The sequence below is a fragment of the Homalodisca vitripennis genome, chromosome 3 (assembly GCF_021130785.1).
Source record: "Homalodisca vitripennis isolate AUS2020 chromosome 3, UT_GWSS_2.1, whole genome shotgun sequence".
In the NCBI taxonomy this organism is placed as follows: Eukaryota; Metazoa; Arthropoda; class Insecta; order Hemiptera; family Cicadellidae; genus Homalodisca; species Homalodisca vitripennis.
This window is the reverse complement of record NC_060209.1, coordinates 176656560-176682360: the sequence shown is the minus strand read 5'-3', so window position 1 is coordinate 176682360 and position 25801 is coordinate 176656560. Positions and strand designations below refer to the sequence as shown.

Below are 25801 nucleotides of genomic sequence, written 5' to 3'. Positions count from 1 at the left end.
AAAAATTTGTTCGACAATTAATTGTTGATGGATTTCTTGATGTGCAACTATAACTATTAGGCCTCTGAGCCACGTATTTTAAATTTTCCAATGTTAACATTACGAGAGTGTTTAGTTTAAACGTCTAATTACTAAAACACACACACATGTTGGTCATATTGCTACTATCCACGAAACAGCTTTAATTTGATTAATTATATATGATTTTTGAAACTTTTTACAGTTTATTTTATCCGATTAATTTGAAAACTCATTCAACGTAATATGATATTCATTTATTTATAAGTGATTGTTGCGGGACAATTGAAATTGAAACGCTAGATTACGTATACTATATGCTTGTATACGTAGTAACGTATATATTCACAGGAATTTTGTTTAAAAATTGAAATTTGTATTTGATTAACACAACTTAGATTTTTACTTTTAGAATCGCTTCCTTATTAGATTGAAACCTATCTTTACAGAAACAATTGTAATAGCAGTGTTTTTTTTATTATTTTGTATTGAATATACTATTGTTTAATTTCAAAAGGGCGTCCGTTTAGACTTTTAATCCACCTGCACTCCACAGTTTCAAAATATTCCAAACACATAAATCAACGATACTTATTAAGTTTTTCAATTTAAGAAAACTAGAACTACGATGTGAGTTTTTACAGGGCAAATGTTTGTATAGGGCTTATTTTGTCGTGTACACGCCAAAAATTTTCCGTAATCTAATTTATTTTAATTTAGGCAATGTAGTATAGTCAGATCACACGTATTTTAAGATTGAGAATGGAATTTAACGTTATTTCTTTAAATATTTAACTGATGCTACAAAAGTTTCATTTACCAGGTTTTTATCTAATTGAAAGACTAGCTGTTCAATACAAGAATCAATCTTGAAGTATATTTTAAATCAGATATTTGATTTATTAACTGTCAAACCGTAATTAATTCTCGTGATGGGGAGAAAAGCTTTTTGGGGTTAGGCAGTTTTCTTTAGGCAGAATAACACCAATTTGATTCCGGAATTGATTCAGTTGTCAATTCATACGCATTACTCAGCATGGGAAAACGATATGGAAAGCACTTATTATTAATTACTTATTATTTAAATTATCACATTAGTTTGATAATGTTATATACACGTTGTAAGGAAGCAGATGTTGCATAAAGCATTCACTAGTTGCATAATGTCGCCTTTTCATTCACTGCTAATTGCAATGCTTCTAACACGAGAATGAATATGCTCTGCATCGTAGATTGGTGTAGGGTAAATACAAGCATGATACTGTCAACAAGGTATTCCGGTTTAAAACCACGTCGAAACATTGCTTACATAACTGTCATCTTGAAATATTTCGTCTTGGCTCCTCCACAGCGAGGCTGAACATTTCAAGAAGTTAATTGTGTAAGGAACATTCCGACGCGGTTTTGAACAGGAAATTTTTAATCTTAGGTGTGACATCTAGAACGTAAGCCTATGAAAAATACTAACGTGGCTTCAAAGAAATTTTTTTTTTTTATAGGAAAATGTATTTAAATATTCCTCGCCACTTGTAAACGTGCCATAGCCGACCAGAAATTTTGAAATCTGTGGCCGAAAATAGAACTTTTTTCTTGCAAACTTGTGTACAGTAAACTTTTGTTTATCTGGCACGGTCAGGACTTGAGACATGGCTGAATTATCAAATATGCCGGATTATTGAATAAATATTACAGAAATAATGTAGACGTAATAAATAAACAAATATTACACAAACCAAGTTTTTATTATTCAAATATAACCTTCAGCTAGTTCTCTTTATATGTGTGTATTTACAGTGAGTAGTATACGCAACACAACAATTGGGTGGAATACGGCAAGGTTAAGGCCACAGTCCCTTACTGTACTGCCACTGCCAGCCTCTCTAGAAACTGCTTGCTTATCTCAGAAGGCTATGGCGTAGACGTCAGACGTTTAGAATCATCCTTCCATCACAACCTGTACTGATGAGCACATTAACTGTGAAATTGACCTACTATTACTAGGCTCAAATGAAACGATACAAAAGTGGTTGCACAAACTGACAGCCGACGGCCATGGTGAGTCACATGACTCGAGTCTTAACGATATTACCCGAAGTTGGCCGAATATGACGCCAAACCTCTCCTTCACGCCCTCCTAAACACAGAAAAACTCCAAAAGCAGAAAAAATAACGGTGCGTATTAAATGATTAATTTTTCATTATTCAAGAAAATGTTACTTTTCCCAAAAAGCGTACCGTATTACCAAACGTACCGAACTATAGGGTGGTGGGTAAATGGAATTTCACTGGACTTTATTCACAAATTTATTTATTCTGCGATTTCCCTATTGACATTACGGTTACCAATCATACCAATATAAAAGTTTTCACTAACACTCAACCAAATTCCATAAAATGATACGCAGCTTTTGAATAATCATTGAACTATATGCTGATTATATGGAAATAAAACTCCATGAAAAGTTTCAAAAATTCTGCAAGTTATATCGTTCTCAAAATACCGTGCAGACATACCGATACGTATATGAAATTGTTTCCGTCCCTTGAGTGATAAGCTTTGTTAACGCTTAACTAAGGTAGAGTTGTTTACTCCTATATTTATTTATGAGATTTACTTACTACGTCGATTAAAAAATTAGACAAATAATAGATTTCATTTTATAAGGAGCTAGGATCGACACACATTTTCGATTGCATATTGTCAGAAAATTAGAGATTTTTATTGCAACATCAAAACCTACCAAAGAGATTTTCTTTGTATCAATATTATTTATTAGGTGGGAAGGAAAGCCATGTAGATGACCTGTTAGCTCTAAAATACATACATACACTGATTAATGAATAGTTATGACGTGTAAAGATGAGTGTTTGATTTTAAGAAAGCGATAAAACAGTCTGATGGAGCTTGGAAAAGCGAGAAAACGTTACCTCCGAGCCCTACAACTATTCATCTTCCAGATAACGCCAATGGCGACATGCCACTTGGGGTTCTTATCTGACCGTGTGTAGTGGTGATTCCTTAACACATAAGCAAGTCGTGTGCTTTCTTTGTGGCACTCTATAAACAATATTTTGAAAAATTACTTATTTTAATACTGTTTTACACATGTTATGTATTTGGTTACATATGTTAACAAGTATTGCGCAGTTATCAATATTTTAGCAGTTTTAATAATATTGGTTTGAAACGGATCATTCTTTTCTCTAGCCATGCATTGTTTTATTTTACTGTATTTTGTTAGTTGATGAGGGCGTGGCATAATTAATTAAAATTTTTACATTTTTACATTTTTTAAATCGAAAGAAATTAACTAAGTATTTTTAAATAAAATATTTAAAATTGTATATAATTGTATTAATTGGTAATTTCTATGACTAATTAAATACAAGCTAGAATATAATAAAATAGATATTGTTCTTCATTTGCTATTTTTCAATATAAAAAAGAGGGACTTCTTGGCCCTTTCTTACACTTAAACATATCAATTAAATACATTTTTATACAATATAACTAAATTAAGAAAAGACAATAATATATTTTAAAAGGCTAAAATTGAGCAAAATTCTTAAACCACAGTAATTATGCTAATAAATCTAAATTTCTTCATAGTTCTATAAATTACTGATTATAATTAAACAGACACTTTATTCAAGAATAAACCATTCACTCTCAACAATAATACCGCTTGCTCCCCAACCCACCCTAGCAAAGCCGTCAGCAGCGACCATCCACTCCATGAAATACCGTTTTGATGCCACAAACCTGGGGGTGGCTGGATGTTGAGGTGGGCAGCGAATTCCATACTCGGCTCCGATACTGTAAGTTACATTATATGAAACAGTTCTGTAGGCAGTGCGCCACACCAAGGGTGTCCTGTAACAGGCTTCGCTGAGGTTCAATCCTAACTTTCAAATCTATTGTTCATTTCATTATTAACAGATATAACGACAAACGATCATGTGCCATATAAATCTTTACAACCACTGGCAAATTAAAGAGAAATTTGTCATCGTACTGCGTGCTAGGCTTTAACGACGCTCAGCCAAATTCCATAATAACAAATACAACTCCATTGAACTAATTCTTGTCTACGTAGAAATGACGTTCCAAAAATTAAAGTTTACAGTACGAATCTTCCTCGAAATATTTTGCCACATGATACATTTACACTTTGTAGGATTTCATATCTAATAAAAGTAAATTTTAACATTTTCGTTCCACATTAATATATTTCTTATTAGTGTATGAATAAAACTGCCACATGGTGACACCTCATATGATTGTGCTCCCTTTATAAACTTACTATTCTGCTATTTTCTTCAATTTACAAATATTCACTAACATCCAGCCAAATGCTATGGCGTGACAAGCACCATAATCGAACTCAGTTTTCCTCATATAGAAATTAGGCTTCGTTCACAATTTCAAGTCTAGGTCAATTTATAAAAATCGCGCGGACAGACAATTCGTTAATCCTCAGTCAATTACCGATTCTTACTAAGAAAAATGGTGTTGGTTAGTAATACCGCTCCGGCCCATTTATTCACAATAGTTCATGCATCCTTCAGTCATTCTTCATTCATTAAAGAATGCGGTGTAAATTCGTAAGTACATGTTTGAATGCTGGTATTTTCTGTTGGAAAGACAATTCATATTTAAGTTAAAACAGTTCCTAGTAGTTCTGCAAACTAATGGATTCTTTCAGTATTTAGAATACCATTGGATTGTATTTGGCGTTACAGTTTGTTATGTTTAGATTTGTTATTCTGCCCTTTCGAAATGGATATTTAAAAGTGTACACAAGATGAAACAGATACAGTATTGTATCTAAGAGTACAAAGGTGTAATGTAAAAAATCCTGTCCTCGCAAGCAGCTCGCCTGCCCGGCTGTTGGTGATGGTTCGGAAGTCACCTAGGTTAAGTGTTATATAGGGCTCCTGGTAAATTCTCCTGATAAAATAACACATCTTTAACTTACTTTACTTTAAGTTATTGTACTAAAAATTTAAAGTTAATTGAATATATCTATTTCTAGTATTCGTAAGTAAATCTAATTTTTCGGCATGTCTGGACAGGAAGGCAGTGCAAGGCGGGGGCGGTGCGGACGCGGGGGCGGAGGCGGCACAACGAAGTATTCGCTCGACCCCAGACTGGAGTGAAGGTGCGGTGAACGGCGACCATCTTTGGTCCCCAACCAACGCCTCGGGGGACTTCTGCTACGTGGGCGAAGGCGACTGTACGGTGAGTGCTATACGAGTATACTTGTGTTCTTGCAGTGTAACTATAAACCGGAGCTAGAGCATACTGTTTAACGTAAAGAAACTCTGTAGGGGAGAGCGGGGCATGTTGAGACAAACTTCAGATTTTATTTTTTACATTTTTTGTTTGAATTATTTTGTAATTGGAAAAATACTGATATTATACTTCAATTAGTTGTGCACTTTTCTATGGTATTGACGCTTTGATTAACTATATATATCTCGCCAAAATTAAAATATTTGTTTAATGCTGTAAAAGTGTATCAATGTTCCCCACATGGGGGCAAGTTGATACTAGCGAGAGGCAAGTTGATACAAGTGTATAAATAATAAGCTAATAGACATTAAGGTAGCAAATAATCACTTAATAGGACAATCGAAAAAATGTATTAAGCAGAAAGGTAACGTAAGACATATTATTACACTATTTTAAACACCACAGTTTATGAGATTGTGTTCATAACCTACTCAGAATCACTGATTACAAAGTCAGATGTACAGTGAATACAAGTGTACATTTTACAGTCTTTCCCACATTCTATATGGGCCCATTTTTGCAAGAAATGCACTGTATCCAGTCCTGACCTGGCTTGGATTCAGAGAATGGCTCCAAACATATGAGACACAGGGCGTCGTTCTCTTCCTCCGACTCTGATTCAACCTTCATTTTATTCTTTGGGACGCATTTCTGTTTCTTCACCTTGTTCTTCTCCTTAGTCTGACTCTCTATCATTTTAAAAAGTCTTTTTTTGGCGTTTTCTGACTTGGCTACCATTTTAGCTTCCTTTTTTTTTGGCTTCCACTTCCAGGCCTCTCCTTAACTGGTGTGCTAGTAAGGATAGCGGATTTTAAAGATTTCTTCCCTTTTTTGATATTTTTTCGCTCTCCAGCTTTAAGGTAGGGGCGGATTTCTTGAGGGCTTACAGTGAATACGCCTACAGAAACATCCTTATTTGTAGATGGAACTGCAGTTGTAGTCTCAGTTCGGTTCATTTTTGGAGTGTAGACCATCGCGTTGCTTGTCCCAGCTTGAGAAGTCTTGACAGTGCTGTCTTGTGAAGTCATCTCTCTATCCGTGACTGCGCTGGACAAGAAGTCATCCTCAGTAAAACACTTCTCTGTTGTATGGCGCGATTCCTGTTGCTTGAAAATCCCAGATATAATATTTGTAGGATTTATTGCTCTAGGGAGTGCCATCTTTACTATGCCAGGAATGTCGTAGATTGTTACAGTTTTCCCTGCATTGTTGACCATCCAGTCGTCGACTGAAGCGGAGTAAAATCTTTTGAAAGGCCCATTAAATTTGACCTGTCAAAGCGGTTTCAGGCGGTGGGGAGTGTGGGGGGGGGGGGAAAGACAACATGACGATACCATTTTCTTTGCAGAAGTGAGCACTTCAATAGATAAGTGTGATTCATGGTTATCCAAAACCAAACAAGCAGGGATTGCCCTTGCTAGATCTTACGTGGCCGTGAAAATGTTTAATGAACGTCAAAAACGATTCAGATGTGATCCATCCGGATGGGTAGGAAGTTCCAATACATCCTGGTGGCCCGTTAATGATAAAGTGATCCTTGAAGAATACTCTTGGGAATACGAACATTGGAGGAACTGAGTTGCCGATGGCACTGACAGCCAATACCATAGTGACAGTCTGCCCCCTTTCTGCTGACGCAGCTTTCCCTACTTGGCGTACTCCTTTTCTGAGCTACGATTTTGTTTGGCCTCTGAACTGTTTGCACACCGGTCTCGTCAATATTCCAAATATCCTTAGGTTCAATTTTTGTATTTATCTAAAGTACTCTTCAAATTGTCAAAAAAATAGATCAACATTGACTTTATTAAAACTGGTAGCGCGACTAAGGCTCGTAGCCTCAGGCTCCCTGATTGATAGTCTAGGGTGTCTTTTCATAAATAAGCTAAAACCAGTCCTTTGTAGCCATGTTATGGTTAATCCATGAATCAGGTAATGTAATGATATTCCTATTAGCCATAGCAAGTTCGTAAGCTAAAACTTTGATGTTTTGTGGTGTAAGTCCGTAGTAGATTTTTGAAGAGTGTATTATATACTCTTCGAGTTGAGATTCTAATTGGTCTGGAAAAATTTGTCTCGGTTTGGCATACCCCATTGTAACGGTTTGACCTTGCGATTCATCTTTTTTTTCTTATAAATCTAAACAATGTCATTTTTTCGATCTCAAAGGCTACAGCTGCTTCCCACAAAGACATGGTTTTGGTCTTGACAGCTTCATAGGCTTTTTCAAAGCTCTCATCCGGGACTTTCCCTCGATCTGTCTTCCTTGTTAATTCCGCACCATGTTTCTGTAAGAAAAGACAAAACTCTAATTTTTACAATATTGGGGTACGTTGATACACTGTATCAATTTTCCCCAGCTACGCGTATCAACTTGCCCCATTGAACAATTGTCTCTTAAGTCTAACTTAAGTCTCTAAAATATAAAGTCCAGAAATATGAAACTATCATGGAATTCTTACCAAGAAACAGGTGTTTAACTGTGCTAACAGTGAACTTCCTGAATATTATCCTCTTGCTGGTACGCCAACTCAAACACACTAGCCAACAATTACTTTCTACTCATGAAAACACAATTTCAACAATAAAAACACGTAGAGTACTCTGTTGACAGCTGGACGCCGTGTGGGCACTGCGTCTCGGTAAACAACAACCTCTACTGACTCATGTCCGCCCTGCGCATGCGCGTTAGCTCACAGTCACATCTGTATCAACTTGCCCACGTATCAACTTGCCCCGCTCTCCCCTATGCTACCTGAATCCTGTATGTAATGTGAAATTACTTCACAGTGAGTCAGAAAATACTTGATACCACGTTTTCTTATAATTACACGAAGATTTTGATAGACGAAAAATTTATTGATGTTTAATGTTTAAGTTTAATATAATTCTTGAAATATGTTGGTCTCGCTGGGGTCAGATTAAGAAATGTTAAACTGAAACTTCAGCCGGTAAACTTTAAAGTTAGTTTTTAGAACGCAGTTTAAGCCTAGGAAGTATGAAAAATGATATATTATGATATACTAAGATGGTAACACATCTAAAAAAAGACTGTTGTCAATGTAAATTTAAAGTGCACAAGGTCTGTGAAATATTAAACAAAAAAATATTTTTCATTAAAGGAATGTAAAATGTAGGCTAATACCTCAACATGTGGAGGTGAATTAATATTTCTATGTGAGTTTTGTGGGTGTTGGGAAGATTAAAAAATAAATGTATAATGACAGAGCACTTGTATCAAAGTTCTTCCGTTTTGAGTACCCTACCTTTATTTAATTATTTTGTGTTTTGATTATAACTTATTTAAAAACTATGTTAACTATTTAGCATAGTTATTTTAAGCCAAGAAGGTTCTTATTCAATTACTGTAAGTTTAAAAACGATGTATGCTACTTTGCTCATATTTTTTATCAACATACTCTGAAAACCTCGACATGGTCCAACCTCTTTTGCAGAATTTCTTTTTTATAAACTTTAATATCATGCAATTGCAATAATATATGCAGATCGTCCATCATCTGTGTATTTTGAAATAAATAATAGTAAGGGGAAATTTTTAATTTCATGGCTTTAGCTTTCTTCTAGCTTGTTTACAAAATTTACCTAAAATTTAAACGAAAATATGTAATGGTAAAAGAATCCTATTTGGTTGAGTCAAGAACCATTTCGGGCAATGTAGCAGTTGCTTAAGTAAATATAATGTATTCTACAATACAGACACAAATTAGATTGTATTGTGTTCGCTAAAAATAGTTCGAACAAGAAGAGAGTGATAGAGATGAAATACAGCGTATAATACGCCAAGGAACACGAGTGCGACACCAGACTTAAGAGGAAATATATCAGCGCCGCGACCGCCGAGACATGTTTTATGTAGCAACAGGGGTCTCCACACGCGCGTGCTTGTTTACATTGTATTTTCTTTCTGTAGAATAAATCAGTCACTTCGTAAATAGAGAAAAATTGTAACACCGTAGGATAAAGTAAATTAAGACACCAGTTACTATCTTTCGTCAACTATATTTGGATAAACTTTATATTTATTAATGTTTTCTTTTTAAAAATCGTGGGAAATACAAATTTAAACCGAGATTAATAAATAATAAGTAATCAGTAACTATAAATTGCAGTATAATGTATCATTTTGTAAAGGTGTATGTTTACGAATGCTGCATTAATCAATTTCCAATAATTCTCTTAACTGTATAGACTTGTTCACCGAAAATTAAAACAAAAAATGTAAGATGATTTCTCAATTTCTCTTTTGTGAGTCTGGTGACGTAAAAGGAATTTTTTTCTGAACAGAGATTTCCATCTCATTTAGTTAAGTTTCTAATTTGTAAATTTCTCCAGTAACACACACACACACATATATATATATATATATATATATATATATATATATTACATAACAATATTTAGAATATTTTCCATTATTATGCCACAAGGGTAAAATCCTAAGTTTAGAATATTAAAATCTAGTCTCTTCTTTAGGCGCCATTAACAAATTATACAGTTTTAAAAATTTAAAAGCTACAAATAAATATCGCGAAGAACAACACAACAAGCTGTACGTTAAATAAAGATGTAAGTATATACCTGATGTTTCAGAACGGTCCTACGAATCACAAACCGTGCGACTGCTCAAACATACTGGAGGAAGTTCGATAATGAGTAAAAAAGGTTTTTCAAATTTCGTTTTATGCACACAATTGAATATATCAATATTGATTTTTCCTCTGTATCTAACCTCCTCCTGAGTGCCTGGGGTTGTGTGTTATACAAAGTTCTCCTTTGACCTGGAGAAACCTATGTACCAAGTTACTGGTCTCTAGGATTCAGTACAGTATTAGTACAGTCCTAAGTCCTAATAATTAATAATTATTATTCATAATGTTACCTGTACAAGTTCATTATTTACGTGTTCATTATATTACGTCCTTGGACTACATACAACATAGCCACAGTGGAAAAAAGCCGATTCAATGCGAACATTGAGTTTAGCTAAATTTCACCTTCCGCTTAGTGCAATATCTGAAATTTGAAATTGGTACAGATTAACTCCTGGAATCAGGAGTCCACGTCTGTCATATGTCTTACAGTGACGAAGACGGTCTAAACGAATTGAACCAGTGTCAGATTTCAGATGCTGCACTAATAGGCAGGCGAAATGGAGCACAAACGGTCAGCCCACAACACAATCTTAAGAAGAATCTGCCGAGTTCTTAATGAGGATTGACTTAACTCCCCACCATTAATTTACAGAGTTTAATTTATGCTGTTAATATCGAGGCATTCACTTGAAATGCTGCGTGACAAGAATGCAGGCCCTGGCCGAGTTAAGGGAGACGGACGGTCCTATGTCTCGAGTCGGGATCCCTCCTTAACTCTCCCCTGCTCCGATGCATTATTCATCTCCAGTACATCTTTATTCCGCATTCTGAATCTGTTATTTATGTTTGGCCCCAAATTTGGACGTTTGTTTCTTTGCATTTGTGTTTTAGCATGAGTATGACGGTGGAATACAAAATATTCACACCTTGGTTGTCGCCACTACAATACTCTCCCATAAAGCAAATCATACATTACAGTAAACTAGTTTTATGTATTGTGTATAAATAATATGTATTCTTTTATGAAATAATAATACATTTATTATTTCACATAACTAGTGGGACAAATAAAAATGGAAACATTTCCATACAAGGAATGGTCTAGAACTAGACTTTGCTTGCAAGTTTTAGCAAGTAGTTAGTAAATTAGCTAATGGATTTTATAAATTATATAAATATCATTTCTATCGAATTTGTCAAATATTGAAGGAGAAATAATGATCTAAATAAAACGTTATTGTTATAATTACATTTTTTCTTTAAGAAAACAGCTCTACAGACATGTTATCTGCTTGAATAACCACTTCAACTCCTTCGTTAAATAATTTTATACAATAAAGGAAGATTTATAAGCCGCTTTAACAGGAAAACGTCATGGAAATCTTCAAATAACGTTTTTACTCAGTAATCAGCTTACAATGCATATTTTAATACCATAGGCTACCGTATTTAAAAATTAAATAATTTTATTGTTATTGATATTTTTGCACGTGAAAATTTGGCACGATATTTTCTTGCTCAAACGAGTATTTTCCACAACAATTTTAAAAAATCGCCTATTCTCGCGCGATTATGAAAAAATATTGCGTTACAGTCCATGCTGATATTAAAGAAATGCTTATTCACAGTTAAACGTGTTCCCTGAGGGGAGATATTATTTCCCATTTTTCTTCCACCAAATTGTTTGATGTGTAAATCCAAGTTTCTAGGAAAAGCAATCTGATTTGTTTGCAGTTTCGTCTCACGTTTATTCAAAAGTGTTCAGTACTATTACTTCCCACATTATCGAAAATATAAATTGAAAATTTCGGAATTTTGTGTATGATGATGTGTTACTACAACCGAATGAGCATCGGAGAGATTCGATTGATTTCCTTAATTTGTTTTGTTTGTCTGAACACTACGTATTACACATATATTAGGTAACACTTTATTTTATGTAACACGGTGAATTTTATATTGGTTGCAAAAAAGACAAATAACCTATTATTTTAGAATTGCTAAGTAAATAAACTATGGTTGTGAGTATAACGCTTCTGATTTACTCACCAGTTTTATTTTTAACAATATTGCAGGTCTAATGCTCAGTAATATTGAAAAAAAAAACTTTTATGTTATAAACTTTAATACCACTATGCTCCTTAAATAAAATAAAATCAATATAGGATATTTGGAGTATATGGGTAGTGTATTTATCGTTTGAGTTTTCATCAAAGAATTAGCCTTCCATCTAGTAATAAAAGTCACATTATATTTTATTATTTAGATAAATTTTCAGTAGGTGCTTCCAAATATTTTTACCATTTTTATATTTAAGAAAAACAGTCTTTACGATTATTTGATCAATATGAAAATCTCTGAACGGTTTGATAATAATGCTTTTGCCATTAGTATAGGCCGAAGTTGCTGTACAGTTGTTCACATTGATGGCGACAAACGCATAAAACCCTTTGAGATCTGATCAAAAACTCTTGAGGGAACTGTCAAAAATTATTAAATCATTTGCAAAGATATTTTTTTCTATAGAAAAGTTGGAATTCCGAGTCCGGTTGGCTAGTTGCAAGTCCGTTATCTTCTTAGCGATAAGACTTTGACTCGGATAGTTTCACTGATAACTCCGTGAAACTGATTCTTCGTTCTCGTTAATAATGTACAATACTGCATGAAATTGTTATTAGCATTAGGTAGCAGTATAATAAAAAGGTGAAAACCTTGGTGATAGGTAACGGATTTTGACCTACATTTTTATGTCCAAGGATGAAAACATATTCGATGCAGAGTACCGCCTCACGGAGCCGTGCGCACTGCTGTGGTTTCCGCTCACGTGTTTACTGAGTTTACCATTTTATCTGATCCGGTCTACGTGCCTCGTGTACTCGTTAAACATTTAACTAGGAAATTTATTTGTTTTGTTGTTGTGGCTCTATAAAACATGAAATGTGCAAGAAGATGATTGGCTTTAAACCGGATGTGTACCCTTTCAAGCACAAAGGCGATAGAAGCTTCTGGCAATATCCGCTGATCTACTGAGCTTCGGGTAACTGCTTGCTCCTTCATTATGGCTTTTGGGTTGTCCTCGTGTTTAGCCTCTCAAGGTTCCTTCCTTTGGCACTATTGGTCATCAGTAACTTTCCTTAGGTCGACCTATTTGGTCCTGTAAATGTAAATGAATATAGATCAACATCAAGGAAAAAATGAAGTCCATTTACTCTAAAAACATTGATAAATATCACTAACTTTCAAAATGTTGTATTTATACTTTATACGTTTTCGTATTTTATAAACATTTTTCAATTAAACTTTGTTATACCTGTAAAAACATTGTTATTAAACCCTACATAAATATTTTAAGTTAAAATATATAAATTAAAGTCTCTTCCTTGCCTACTTGAATTTACTGTATGTTTTTAAGAAACAACCAATAGTGCTGATGTAATTTTTAATATTATACATAATTAACTTTAAAAACATATTTATAAAAAATGAAAACATTTCATGTATGTGGAACTATTTCATAACCTAAAATCAAAGATAATCAATTAAACAAGAACAACTGGACGTATGTATGCATAATGGAACCAACCCACAATGATGTCTAACTGAGAAAAAGAGGTTAAAAGTTTAGCGTGGGTCCCCATTCCCAGTAACAAAGAAACAAGAAATATATTCCAGATGTGTTTAATAAACATATTAAAGGCTTTATTAAGGTTGTTAAATAAAATACACAGCAAGAAATATAATATTGGTTGATATATTAAGGAAATTGTTGGTTGGTTCCCTTATGCTTTAAATTCAAATAATATGAATTTGAGCTTTATAACACAAAGGGAACCAATTGATACAAATGTCTGTTATTATCCTGCAATCTTGTTTAATCTAAATAATTAAAGGTTTAAAAATACACCTCATTTTAAAAATAACTTTATTAAAAAATCTATTACTAATAAAATTACATAATATCTATTTTGTAATTATTTTTTAGTGTGTGGAAAAACGTTATAACAATCAGTTACATCGTTGATGAAAGTTGGATCTTTTCATCTCTCATACGTCATCACTAGTATTTATTTTTATAGTAGAACAAATTAAAAAAACTAGAACATTAATGCTATATTCACTTAATTGATATTTTCCTCAGCCTCTAGTTCAAAATCCAGATTCGCATTGAAACCATCAATATCATCTTGTACGTTGGTGTGTCAGAGGAAAATTGTTTGTAAAATTCCTTCGCATCTGATGGGATTAAAAACTCATGATTGACTTGAGATCTTTTAACTTAGGCAATGAAATCCCTTTTCCATTGGGCCATAGGAGTGGTAAATTTTCTTGCTAATCGCAAGTAGCACGTATTAGCTCTACCTTCTTCTTTTTCTTTATATCAATTTCTTGTTGCAGTCCACCTAGACTTGTCCTTACAAATATTGAGAAAGGTTTATCTTTAAAGATTTCAATTTCTCTGAACTTAAGCCATCCAACTTTTATTCCATCTACATCTTCTTTCCTGTTTGTTATTTTCTTTTCTAAATCTGATGTGCTAAAGAAGTCCTCTTTTTCCATTCTTGTTACAATAAACTTGTTCTTTCTCCTACAATTCTCCATCACACTGATGTAATCTGAATCTGTGTACATTCTCTGTTGTGTCTTCAAGTGGGCACTCGACATCCCCAAACTCTGCGTCATTGGGAAGGTAAGAATGCCCTGGAATCATGTACCTTAAGACAATGTTTTCCAAGGTCGGGTGTAAGCTAAGGACATGTTTGAGGAGAGGAGAACTTATTTTTATGCTCCTGTTCTGCCCCCCACATGAATCGGACCACAAGGTCAATTCCTTAATCCCAGGACAATTTTCCAAAAATATGCCTCTTCAAACAAGAGCCAACCTCTTGAGTACCTCGGCCAGCAGTATTCTCCAGCCAAACATTAAAATGACCTTTACCAGTTTTCCCCGAATGAATACCCAGATTATAAAGCATGATTTGTCGTTTATAGTAAATGACATTTGTCGGCAGACGAGGTAATGGTAGGGTTTTTTGAAGATCAAAAGACAGCGTTTGTTTTGATTCAACAGTTTTTGCCGTTAGTAAGTCGTCCTTGAACTGAGCTCTTACTTCTTCGACTAATTTCAGATGAGCCTCATGTTTTATTTTAATTTCATCTCTCTCTATATCACTGGTAGTTGAATTTTCCAGGGCATGTAGTGTGTCACAGTACTGCAGGTGTCTTTCTGAAAGTGGTTTCCGTTTTAGGTTAAAATCTGCATAAAATATTTGATTATATTTTGATTGGGACACAGGATGCTCTACTTCAGCCTTGTACAAACTGTACATACGTTGGCAATGTCATATCAGGGGGGTAACCAGCATGATTCTGTTGTCGTTCTACAGTAGTGGGACTTGTATGCTGGAATTCTTTTAATGTGGTTTTCGGACTTCTTCAATCCGTTTGTCTTCAATCTTGTTACTACTGCCACCACATTTCCCCCTTTCATCTTTCACATTATCGTTTTTAAGCTTTTTAAGAGCTGTATTAATTCTTTTTGTGGACACTCTTTAAGGTTTGTACGTACATATTCCTGCAAATAACAGTATTGTTAATTGTATATTTCCTTGTAAACTGTCTTTTAGATAGTTGTACTGTTGGTCTTTTTGTTTTTTTCTTCCTGTACTGATGCACAAATAAACATGTTTTGGGCATTATAGTCCCCCAAATCATAAAAATTTCTTAAAAGTGCTTTTTCTTACTTCAAGTGACACTTTCTCATTACACTTGCAAGCACAATGAAAAATCCCTGAAGTTTTTAGGGTACACAACTTTTCCTGTTTGAGAAATGTATTTTTTTATTACTATTTTTCCTTTTTTTTTCTGATATCTCTAGATTGATGTGCATACTTTCTCTTCCTACCTTTCTTTGGTCTTCCTGAACTGTCAATTTCTTCAAAATCAGAACACTAGAAGAGCTATCATCTGTTTATGCTAGGCGTTTCGTCTACTACTTTCTGCTCTGTTGTTATCAATCTGGGGTTCAGCAATTACTTCGACTACTTGATCTCAATGTTCAGTTCTTCAGTATTTAGTTCACCAACATTAATTAAATTATTTTGATTTCCAGTAATTAGTGGGTCATCATCTTGCATACTCTGAAAAAAAAAAAAACAGATTATTAGCTTCAGGGTCATAATAGGCAGTTTGCTAGTCTAATGGTTAGTGTCTTGGACTTAAGTTTAAGAGATCATGGATTTAATTACTTGGATGCTCAATCACATGCTGGGAGAATGAATGAGTTTTCTTTTAAACACATTTCAGTGTAAAACTTGAGTAAAAATATTAACTTGGGTATAAAGTATACTTTAATAAATATTCATTTTCAACCATTTATTTTAGACATAACATCTTTAAAATAAAAAATCTTTAGTTGAGTTAGTAGTACAGCCGACTGATTTTTCTGGTTATGATCTATTCATAAAATACAACATTGACAGTACCATAGCCTAAGAGCCGGAGCAAAGATATGTTACAAACGATCAATAATTTTAAGACATTAAGAGATCTCTACCAGATAACTGGAAGATTTTTTACGGACCTGAAAAGAATTTATGTATGTTAAAATTTGTATTCCTTTTTCTTACCTCATGCTCTTCCCATTTCCAGATGAGGAACAATATGAAAAGAGTTAAGATCATCTGGTGCATGGTTAGTTCCATTTTCTACCATCATTCTTCCAATATTATCTGTAATTTCAATAGCACCAGATAATTGAACACTATCACCATCATCTAATATTGAATCTGTTAGGACTAGGTTCTTGTGATTTGCTGGTATCAAATGAAATATTTGGAAAGTTCGTACACAATTTCATTTTTGAAATATCCAGGTAGCTTGTATCCTAGAACAGAACATAAAGTTGTAAATTGAAGTAGTTCAGATTAAAAGAAGTATTTTGTCATTTTTTTGGCATAATTTCTAAATAAGATAGTCATGAACATGAATAGTAGCTTACCAATCCTAAATTATAATAATATAACCTAACAGCTTTGCACGCTGACAATCGAAAAAATTAGCAAATAGGCGATATTTTGAAACCTTTTATTTAGTATTTAATTTAGGCCTAGTATTGAACTAAAAAATTCCAATACCAAACAAAAAGTTTGGTAACTATGCAGCAGTTGGTACTTGTGGAAAAATATATATTTTTAAACATTTTTCCATGTAAAATTACTTGCTGAACACGATTATAATGGTCTTTTTTTGTCGGAAACGCTGTTAAATTCACTTAAATGCTACTTAAAGTACAGATTTCAATGATTGTAATCTGCTCTGCCTTGGAACATTTAACGACTTTTCCGACAAAAAAAGACCGTCCATATTCATGTTCAGCAAGTAATTTTACATGGAAATTAGTAGTAAAAAATATTGATTTTTCCACAAGTACCAACTGCTGCATATATACCAAAAGTTCATAAATAAAGGCTAGGCCAGTTTTTGGTACGTAATACTGCAAGTAAATGTGTAGAAAAAATCTTTCTGCCATTAACACCACTACCCTAAACTTTTGCCAGTTTGTTAGCTATTGTTATAGGCTAGGTTATGTTTCGAAATAAATTTGTTATCTGTCCTTCAGATAAGTTTATACCAAATCTAAACTTACCAAATCAGGCATGTTATTTTCCAACATTTCATTGAGATCTACACCGTTTTCTCCTTCATTCTGTGTAGGTTTATGTGATATAGGACTATCATTGCAGAACATAGCTATGCTCTTGTTGTATATTTGTCGACTCCTGAAACAAAGGCAATTAATTATTTATTTTACTGGAAAATATTAATTTCATCTTATTTTTAATGTATATATTATTATTATTACAATATTTCATTATAAATATAAGTAATTATTAGTCAAGGCTCAAAAACCTATTATTTAAACCTAAAAATTATGTGCTTACCTGATCAGTTTCCAATAACGTAGGCTCATGATCTGGTTCAGAAGAATCAGGGGTTTGAACTTTTGCCATTTCCATAATTAACAAAAGTTCTTCTCTTTATATCCATTTTGTAACACTTAGACACAATACAGACATAAAACAATCATTTATGTTACTCTATTATTATTGTATTGCAAGCAGGTTTATCTAACTTCAAACTTTGGTTCCTGTATGCAAAACAGCTGATCAAGATGAAGACTACACAAACAAAGAGAAATCAAGTTGGTTGGTTCTGTTATGCATATTACAAAAAACCAGTCTCTGAATTTGAAACAAAGAACCAAGCCACTTGGTTCCCTTATTCATAATATTGAATCCGACATACAGCATTTGATGTTTTTTTCATGATTTTTTTTTTTGCATTTGTAGTTTCAAAGCCAGTTAAAGTAAAAAAAATCAGGGTATAAAAATTCTTTCAAGCTCTTCAAGATGGCGGTGATATCTCAATTTCCCAAAAATTGTTGGTTGGTTTCCATTATGCATATATAGGTCCAACTAATCCTGGCAAAATATAAAAAGCATATGTAACATAAGTAATACTAAGAAATATAATATTTAACGAGTAGAATAAAATCTAGATTAGTTCTTAAGAGAAATGACTCCAGTTATTAAAACTTAAATTATTACTACCTTTTATTAAGTAGAGGTGAATGAATATTTTATTAACTGCATTTATTCTTTTGAAGATTGTATAATCTGTGAGGATCCGTGATAGTCATTCGGTCATCAGTTGAAATTTAGAATGATTAATTTATTCGATCCTGGAACAACACGACATTGTGTGAAAATTAGGACTTATCAAATCTCGCACATCAAAAAATCGTAATATTTTCGAGTATTTAGGAAAGATTTAATATTAAAATTCACCCACGTTTTATTCGGAATTACGTTATACATCTAATAATTAGTAACTTTCCCTTTTACTTGTATTCTAGTGGAATCGCATCGTCGTTGTGTTTTTTATTACGAATACAATAAAAAAAATTTCACTCTGAACATTCTTACTTTTTCTCTTAAAGGTATATAATTATATGATATATTATTTATTTTCATCTCTTTTTAACTACATAGTATTACTTTTAATTCGAAACTAGTTCAATAAATTGGTTTTTTTAAATTTTAACTTGGACATTCGATTGTGAAATGTTGAAAATAATTGTGCATGTAACAAGTAATAATATTGTATGGTTCTCAGTTACTTTTTCGCCACTTTTTCTTTGCAGAAGCTTGTGCAGGAGAATGGAAGAACAAATGACCCTGAGATAAGAAGGCTTGAGATGGATAGCTTTTGCACGGTGCCGCCCGTGGGTTATTCATGATAAATAAACATTTTAGGATTTTATATTATTCTTGGGAATTACATTTACCGTCACGAGTAATTCTCTTTCACATGCACACCCTTATTCTGTCAGTACTCAGGAGTACTTGGCTTTTGTGTATCTTATCAAACAGAATAAGAGGGCGAGTCAATAAAGTACAATGTCAACTAACGGTACTGATAAAAATGATACGGTCGCAGATAGGATTTTTATCACTAACTTTTACAAGAGCCAAAATATTAATCATCATCTCAATAAGATGGAACTTCAACTAGAACCTTAGTGGATTTTTGGGGCAAACCACTGGGGAAATACTCTGTAACGCGACCGATTTGGGGATCTTTATGGTATCCGCTGCCACCACCGGATGATTCCGGAAAAAGAAATGAATTTTGTGCAACAACGTTTGAATTTAAAAAACACTGTTTATTATTGATTAATTAAAAAAATTATATAATTTCGATTGGTTTCAAAGGGGGAGAGCACTTCTGAATGAAATAAGATATTGAATTACATTATAGAAAGAATTTAGAAAGTTTTATAATAGAGCTACAAAGAATCATATGTTAACGAGTCTGAGGCCTGATCTAGACGCAGGTGCTGAGTCTGCGTTGTCAGCAGTCTTATTGCTGTCCTACTCACTTACTTTCAACACTGCTGTACACTTTATAATTATTATCTCTTCAGTTAAATATCACGACATTCTACCAATTAGATGAAATTGTTATATAACCAAATAAAGCACAATTTCTTGAATTATAGTTCCTATAGGGTTGGGGTCGTTACAACTCGAATAACTGAATTTCTACCAAAGAGACATTTTGGGAGGTTGAAAGTGGTAGCGGTGTAAATGTGTACCGCAAACTCATAAATCTCCCAATGCTTCGAAAGATTGAACTGAACATTGCTTCGAATTTAACAAAGACGTCCTATAATCTTTCCGTTTCTGTGCTTCAACAGGCGTTTCCTACTGTATTTTAGAAATTTCAACCAAGGTGTACGATTCCTTACTGGCCTGTAAACAGATACTTTCAAAATATGAGTAATAGAGTTATTGTTCGAAAATAGATAAGTGCGATAACGAAAGAAATTTTTTGTTTCATCAAAATTGACCATTAAATTTCAGTAGTTTATGGCCTAATGTATGTATGTAGCGTAATAGTTCTAATATTTTAAATCAAAATTAACAATACTGTAATGACATGTAAATACACACTGTGTTTATAGAAAAAGATATTGTCTTTACTAGTCATATGAGAAGTTTTCACAAAAAATCAGAATATAGAAAAATGCAGAGGAAACTTATTATAAAAATAACTGAGAGAATGAAACTCTCTCTCTCTAACAGATACACACACACACGTTTTATTTCATATCGACGTTGTATGAAATATAAACTAAAATTAGCATTTAATTAAATTATTATGTATGATCGTATCGTGAAAAGTGCAAGAATATGCCGCCTAATCGAAGCGCCAAAATAAAAATGCGTGTTACATATTTAAATGAATGAAGCATTTCATGTAACTTGAATATCTGGGAGAGAGCACTAGAGGTCGAAGCCGCTCTAGAATGTAAATTGGAGTGGATCACCATAAATTAAACTCCAAGGGAACCGAGCAGAGCTATAAATAAATCTTTCTTAATAAATGAACACGTCTCTGTCCGTCCATTAACAAGTAATAAAGAACAGAAAAGAAAGAAGTTGTTTTGAAATATATAGTATTAAGCAGAAACGCTGGTTGTTTTCTAATAAAAACTTTATATTGTGTAAAATTATGTGTTTATCTCTTTAAAACTGCACTAGTGTGCACATATACTAATGTTTATAAATGTTAATCAGGAAACTAATACTAATAATTCAGCAGTATATATAATATATATTGAAGTATATATAATACTTCAATATTTGGTATAATATATATTGAAGAAAGGACGAGAAATACAAATAGATGAAAATAAGAAAACTCACATCTACATTTTGCAATATCAGATTAGAATTATATTCTACACAGTAAAATTTCTACACAAATTTAGGTTATTGTTCCATCGACCAAGAGGAGCCAAAATCTAAGCGCAACTTTTGGTCTATATATTTTTATTTTTAGGCTGTCTATCTGTATGAGTTTTCAGCTAAAACAAAATCATATTTTAAGAACTAATTAACGGGTACTAACCAAAGAATAGTAAACTCTTAATACGAGTATGAATGAGATCTGACAGTAAAGATTTAGCTTTAATTTTCGAATTGAATTTCGGAAATTAGGACCATTTAAAAAACTTAAAATTATTAAATGAATACATTTTTGTAGATATTGTCAAGAAAAATAACATGATGTATTCTTTTTTTTATTCATTTTTGACTAAAGGAAACATGCTTTTTAATTTAACATAGTTCGAAAAACTATATTTTTTAATATTTCTTTGAGAACATGTTTTTTTTTTTTTTTAGAAATGAAAATATTACACTTACTTCATGTATTTACAATAAAAAGTTCATATTCTTATATTCAACTGTTTTTTTAAAATCTTATTTTAAATTGCTGTTTAATTCTCATAATTTTGTTTTTGTTTATATTTTTCCTTTCTTTAGAGATAGTATCGTAAAGGGCTACGACCAAACTTAAAAAGATCCAAACGAACATAACTCAAACTGGAAACAAACTACATCGTCTTTAATGTCAACTACTATTTAAAACTGTCGCTTTTACTGGCCAATAATAGAATTTAATTCGAAGAAATCAATATAGTTTCGTCAAGCTTAAAAGAGTTTAAGACATAGTCTGTGTTTTAGTAGATTCAGAGTATGATGTTGAAAACATAATTTCCGACATCGATTTACCATGAGACTTGGAATCCCGTGGTAATGATCAGAAATCTGTGTAATGATAGTGTGCATATCGTGTAAGCAAATTTTACGAGACTAGTTGAGTGTGTTGTGCTTCATGTACGTGAGGAAACTGCTTGGGGCGGTACTAAGACGGTCGTAAACTTGAAACAAACACGTTACAGTTTACGTCACGTCAAGCGGCGGCAGCAGACTAAATAAGATGATTATTTACTAAAATAACAAACTCATAGAACTTTTCCAGTTGAAAGTGACAAAAAGTCGATACAACTCCACATAGACGCTTTTTCAGCAAACAATGTTTTTGAGAAAAATAAATTTGAATTTCAGACCATTTTGAAAAAATGGGCTCGGCTCTATGAGGTGAACTTGTTAAAATTTTTTGTTATGGCTTGAGCATAGATATAGCTTAGTAAAATGTAAAGAATTCTTTGCATTACATAGTTCCTCAGAAAATTAAAATTACAAAAAAATGTATTATTTATTTTACCCCTTCGCGTTATCGCGGTCTCATCTGTTAGTGTTTATATTAAAATAATCATAAGAAGGTGTTTTAATAGTTTGTTAGTATTATGTTTCTGCAATAACAATGGAGATTGTTAGCTAGTTTTCTAATCTACCTATGAATATGTAAAAAAATATCTATCTTTGTATCATCATAATGCAATCCTTAAAAGTCTTCACCCAACTTAACGGTGGCACCGAATTTCTTGTAGTTATTAACTATGTTGATTTGGTTGTTGAGACCAACCATTTCCAGTCGTACCAAGGTGGCAAAGCCACAAAGCCAGATTTTTTCTACCCATTTTTTCTTGACAGTAAGATATAGATGGATGAAATATAATAGGCATACACTTAATATAACAACATTATTATCATAGTCTCTTATAGAATCACGGATGTTCAACAAATATTCATAAAAATCATCCAGACATTCTTTTGACAAAAAATATTTAATGTTCAAATTTACATTAGCAAGAAGGATTTTCCAAGCTCATACAATTTGTATTTACATATATTACATAGTATGTATACCATATACATAGTTTCGAGCAACTACAAAGTAATCAAGCTGTGAAAGTTTCGAAGCTTCCAAAAGTTAAGGAGATCCACTAGATGAAAGTTGCTTCGTGTAGGTTTCTCAAGCTGAAACTTTGTAGACACCGTCAACTTGAAGAGGTCTGAATCTGGTAAAGAATTAAAACTTTCGGAAGCTGAAACCTCTAAAAACTAAAAATTTTCTAGTGGCTGTAGTCTTCTGGATTCAAGTAACGTTCAAAGATGGGAGTGCTGATGACCGAGCGGTCTAAATCGTTGGACTTAGGGTCTGAGTTAGAGATAACGCATGTTCAAATCCTGTCTGTGACCAATGCACTTTTTATCAGTACCATTGACCTTGTACTGTATCGACTCTCCCCCTTATTCTGTTTGATAAGATCTTCGCACAGGCCATTGGTGCGAAAATAAAGATATGACTTCCTCCTGGCAGAAGCTACAATAAAGCCAGAGCTTCTAAAATTTTCAATGCCGGATATTTTCATAGCTCAAGTCTCAGTAAAGACCAAGAAATCCAATAAACCTGAAACTCTCAAAAAAGGGTTTCCGAGTCGAGAATTGCCTTACCAGAAAATTACACAAGCTTCTAGAGTTCGTGAGCTCCCAGAGCTCTGGCATTTCTATAGGTTATTACGTTCCAGAGTCCGAAGATTACCAAAAGTAGAAACTTTGGATAGAACTAACTCTCTAGAGGGCAGAAACTCCGAGAACCGATATTTCCCAGAGGATTGAAGATATGTTAGACCTAAAAGCTCCAAAAATTAGGTGTATCGAAACATAGAAAATTGTGTACATTTAGAGATTAGGGTTTTAGAGTCCAGGGGGGTAAGTGTTTAAAAACGTAGTTCAAGTTTCTCATGAACCACGTTACAATCTTGTGTTCCAAACTCTCTTGGTTGTGTTGTTTCGTGAAAAACATTTCTCTGTATGCAGTAATTTTCTTTTTATCATAAATTTCTGTAATATTTCGTTTGTGGATTTACATTTTGGTGTACATAAGAGGAAGTAGTAAATATTTCCTACTACAAACACACAAGTTTACATGAAATTAGCTTTTATTTTAGTCTATTGAGCCTGAACAGGCAATAAATTCGCACAAAACTCCTGGATCTTCAGATGTCTTGTACAAGGAATGTCACAGAACATTTCCCGAACAAACTGTGAACCATTAGTATCAGTGACGAGATGTATTGTCGACAAAAGGAGAAATTACTGACACGAGGGGTCTGGGACATACGTCTTCAAGTTGAGCGTCTGATTTCATTGCTACTCGTCGCAAAGGAATTCCAATTCTGAGAGTTGGTTATTCTTGTGTAAAATTGATTTCCATTAAGATCATTGTTTTACAGATCAGTATTACATTTTATGAACTTGTTAATAAAAATATGAAAAATTTTGGAGGAAAGTGCAACAAGTCAAATTGCAGTATGCTGAAACAATTCGGTAGGAACAATAATTTCTGATTTCCAATTTTTATATTTAAAGAAAATAAAATTTCTTTTACGTCCGCAACCACATACCAATTGTTTGTGATTTCGGATAGAAAAGAGTTCTAAAAGTTTTAAAGAGATTAGGGACGTCTCTACCTTGCGCATGCTGAGTTTTTAGTTCTTAGGAACATGCTACTCTTTTGTTTCTGGGCCTAGACAATTTAAAAAATAGTAAACTCGTATCTTTGGAATTATGGTAGAGCAATTTTATTGCTCATTTTAAATTTGAGATAATAAATAAAAATTTTTGACAGGAGATACAATTTTGTAATAATTTTTGGTTTTAAAATATACTTTTAAATTACTTCCAAAGGTTATTAAATTTCTAATTGGTCTACTTTTTAGCAATAATTACATTGACTAGTAGTAAAAACAGACCTAGGATAAAAAATAACTGATCAGCTGTAACTAAGTATACATTTTTAGAAGTTTCATGAAATCTCGTTTAAATTTGGTGTATCTTATTAAGAGTCTGTAATTACTGTTCAAGTTGACGTACTTTGGTGCTAAAACAGTTCTAGAACATAATACACACACTTTCTCAAGAGAACAGGCCTAGTCTCATTGTATCTTCTTGCCATGATACCTCCCCGAATTTCTGTATTCTACGCATAATGACTGTTATATTAAGTGCACAACAATTCATTATAACAATCAACTACTCCAAAAACTCTGTACACAACTACACTCTCACAAATTACAAGCATCAAATGGCATGTTTCCAAATAAAAACAAAACAACCTCAATAGCAGATGACAGTTATATATTATGAAATCTAAAAGTAGGTTAGTCAAAACACTTCAATGTAACCGAATTTCAGAATAAACACTATGTGAACATGACTAAACATTTCCACATACAGTAGACATGTTACAAAATTTTGTTGTCTGCATTCACGACTTTTATTTTCTCATGGATTAAATGGTTTAGACCATAGTAATTATATATTAACGTGCTCAGAAACAAATGCAGATTCAGTTTTTATACTTTACAAAATTTAAAAAGTGACTTTTCTCCGATTGCAGAGAGTAAAAAGCTCTTCGTGACACAAATCTCTTTCGGAATTGGCTTTTTATTTCCTCTTTTTCACACTATCACAAGGGTTTTTACATTTTTTTAGTTTCGTTTGGATTCCTTTGGGTTTAAATTGTATTTGGTTCCAAAGTTATATTTTATAAGTTTATT

At 33.1% G+C, this 25801-nt stretch overlaps 1 protein-coding gene across 9 annotated transcripts in view; it reads left to right on the top strand.

Annotated features, from left to right (window-relative positions):
- The window catches only part of LOC124357810 (eye-specific diacylglycerol kinase), a 613754-nt gene that overhangs the window by 427767 nt on the left and 160186 nt on the right, over window positions 1-25801 (top strand). For all 9 annotated transcript variants that reach the window (XR_006921984.1, XR_006921983.1, XR_006921985.1 and 6 more), the window contains one exon: window positions 5095-5260. Coding sequence is in view for 2 of the 9 variants with exons in the window: in XM_046809866.1 (XP_046665822.1) it covers window positions 5095-5260 (166 nt within the window). In the remaining 7 variants the exon portion in view is untranslated. The remainder of the gene's footprint in view (window positions 1-5094; window positions 5261-25801) is intronic.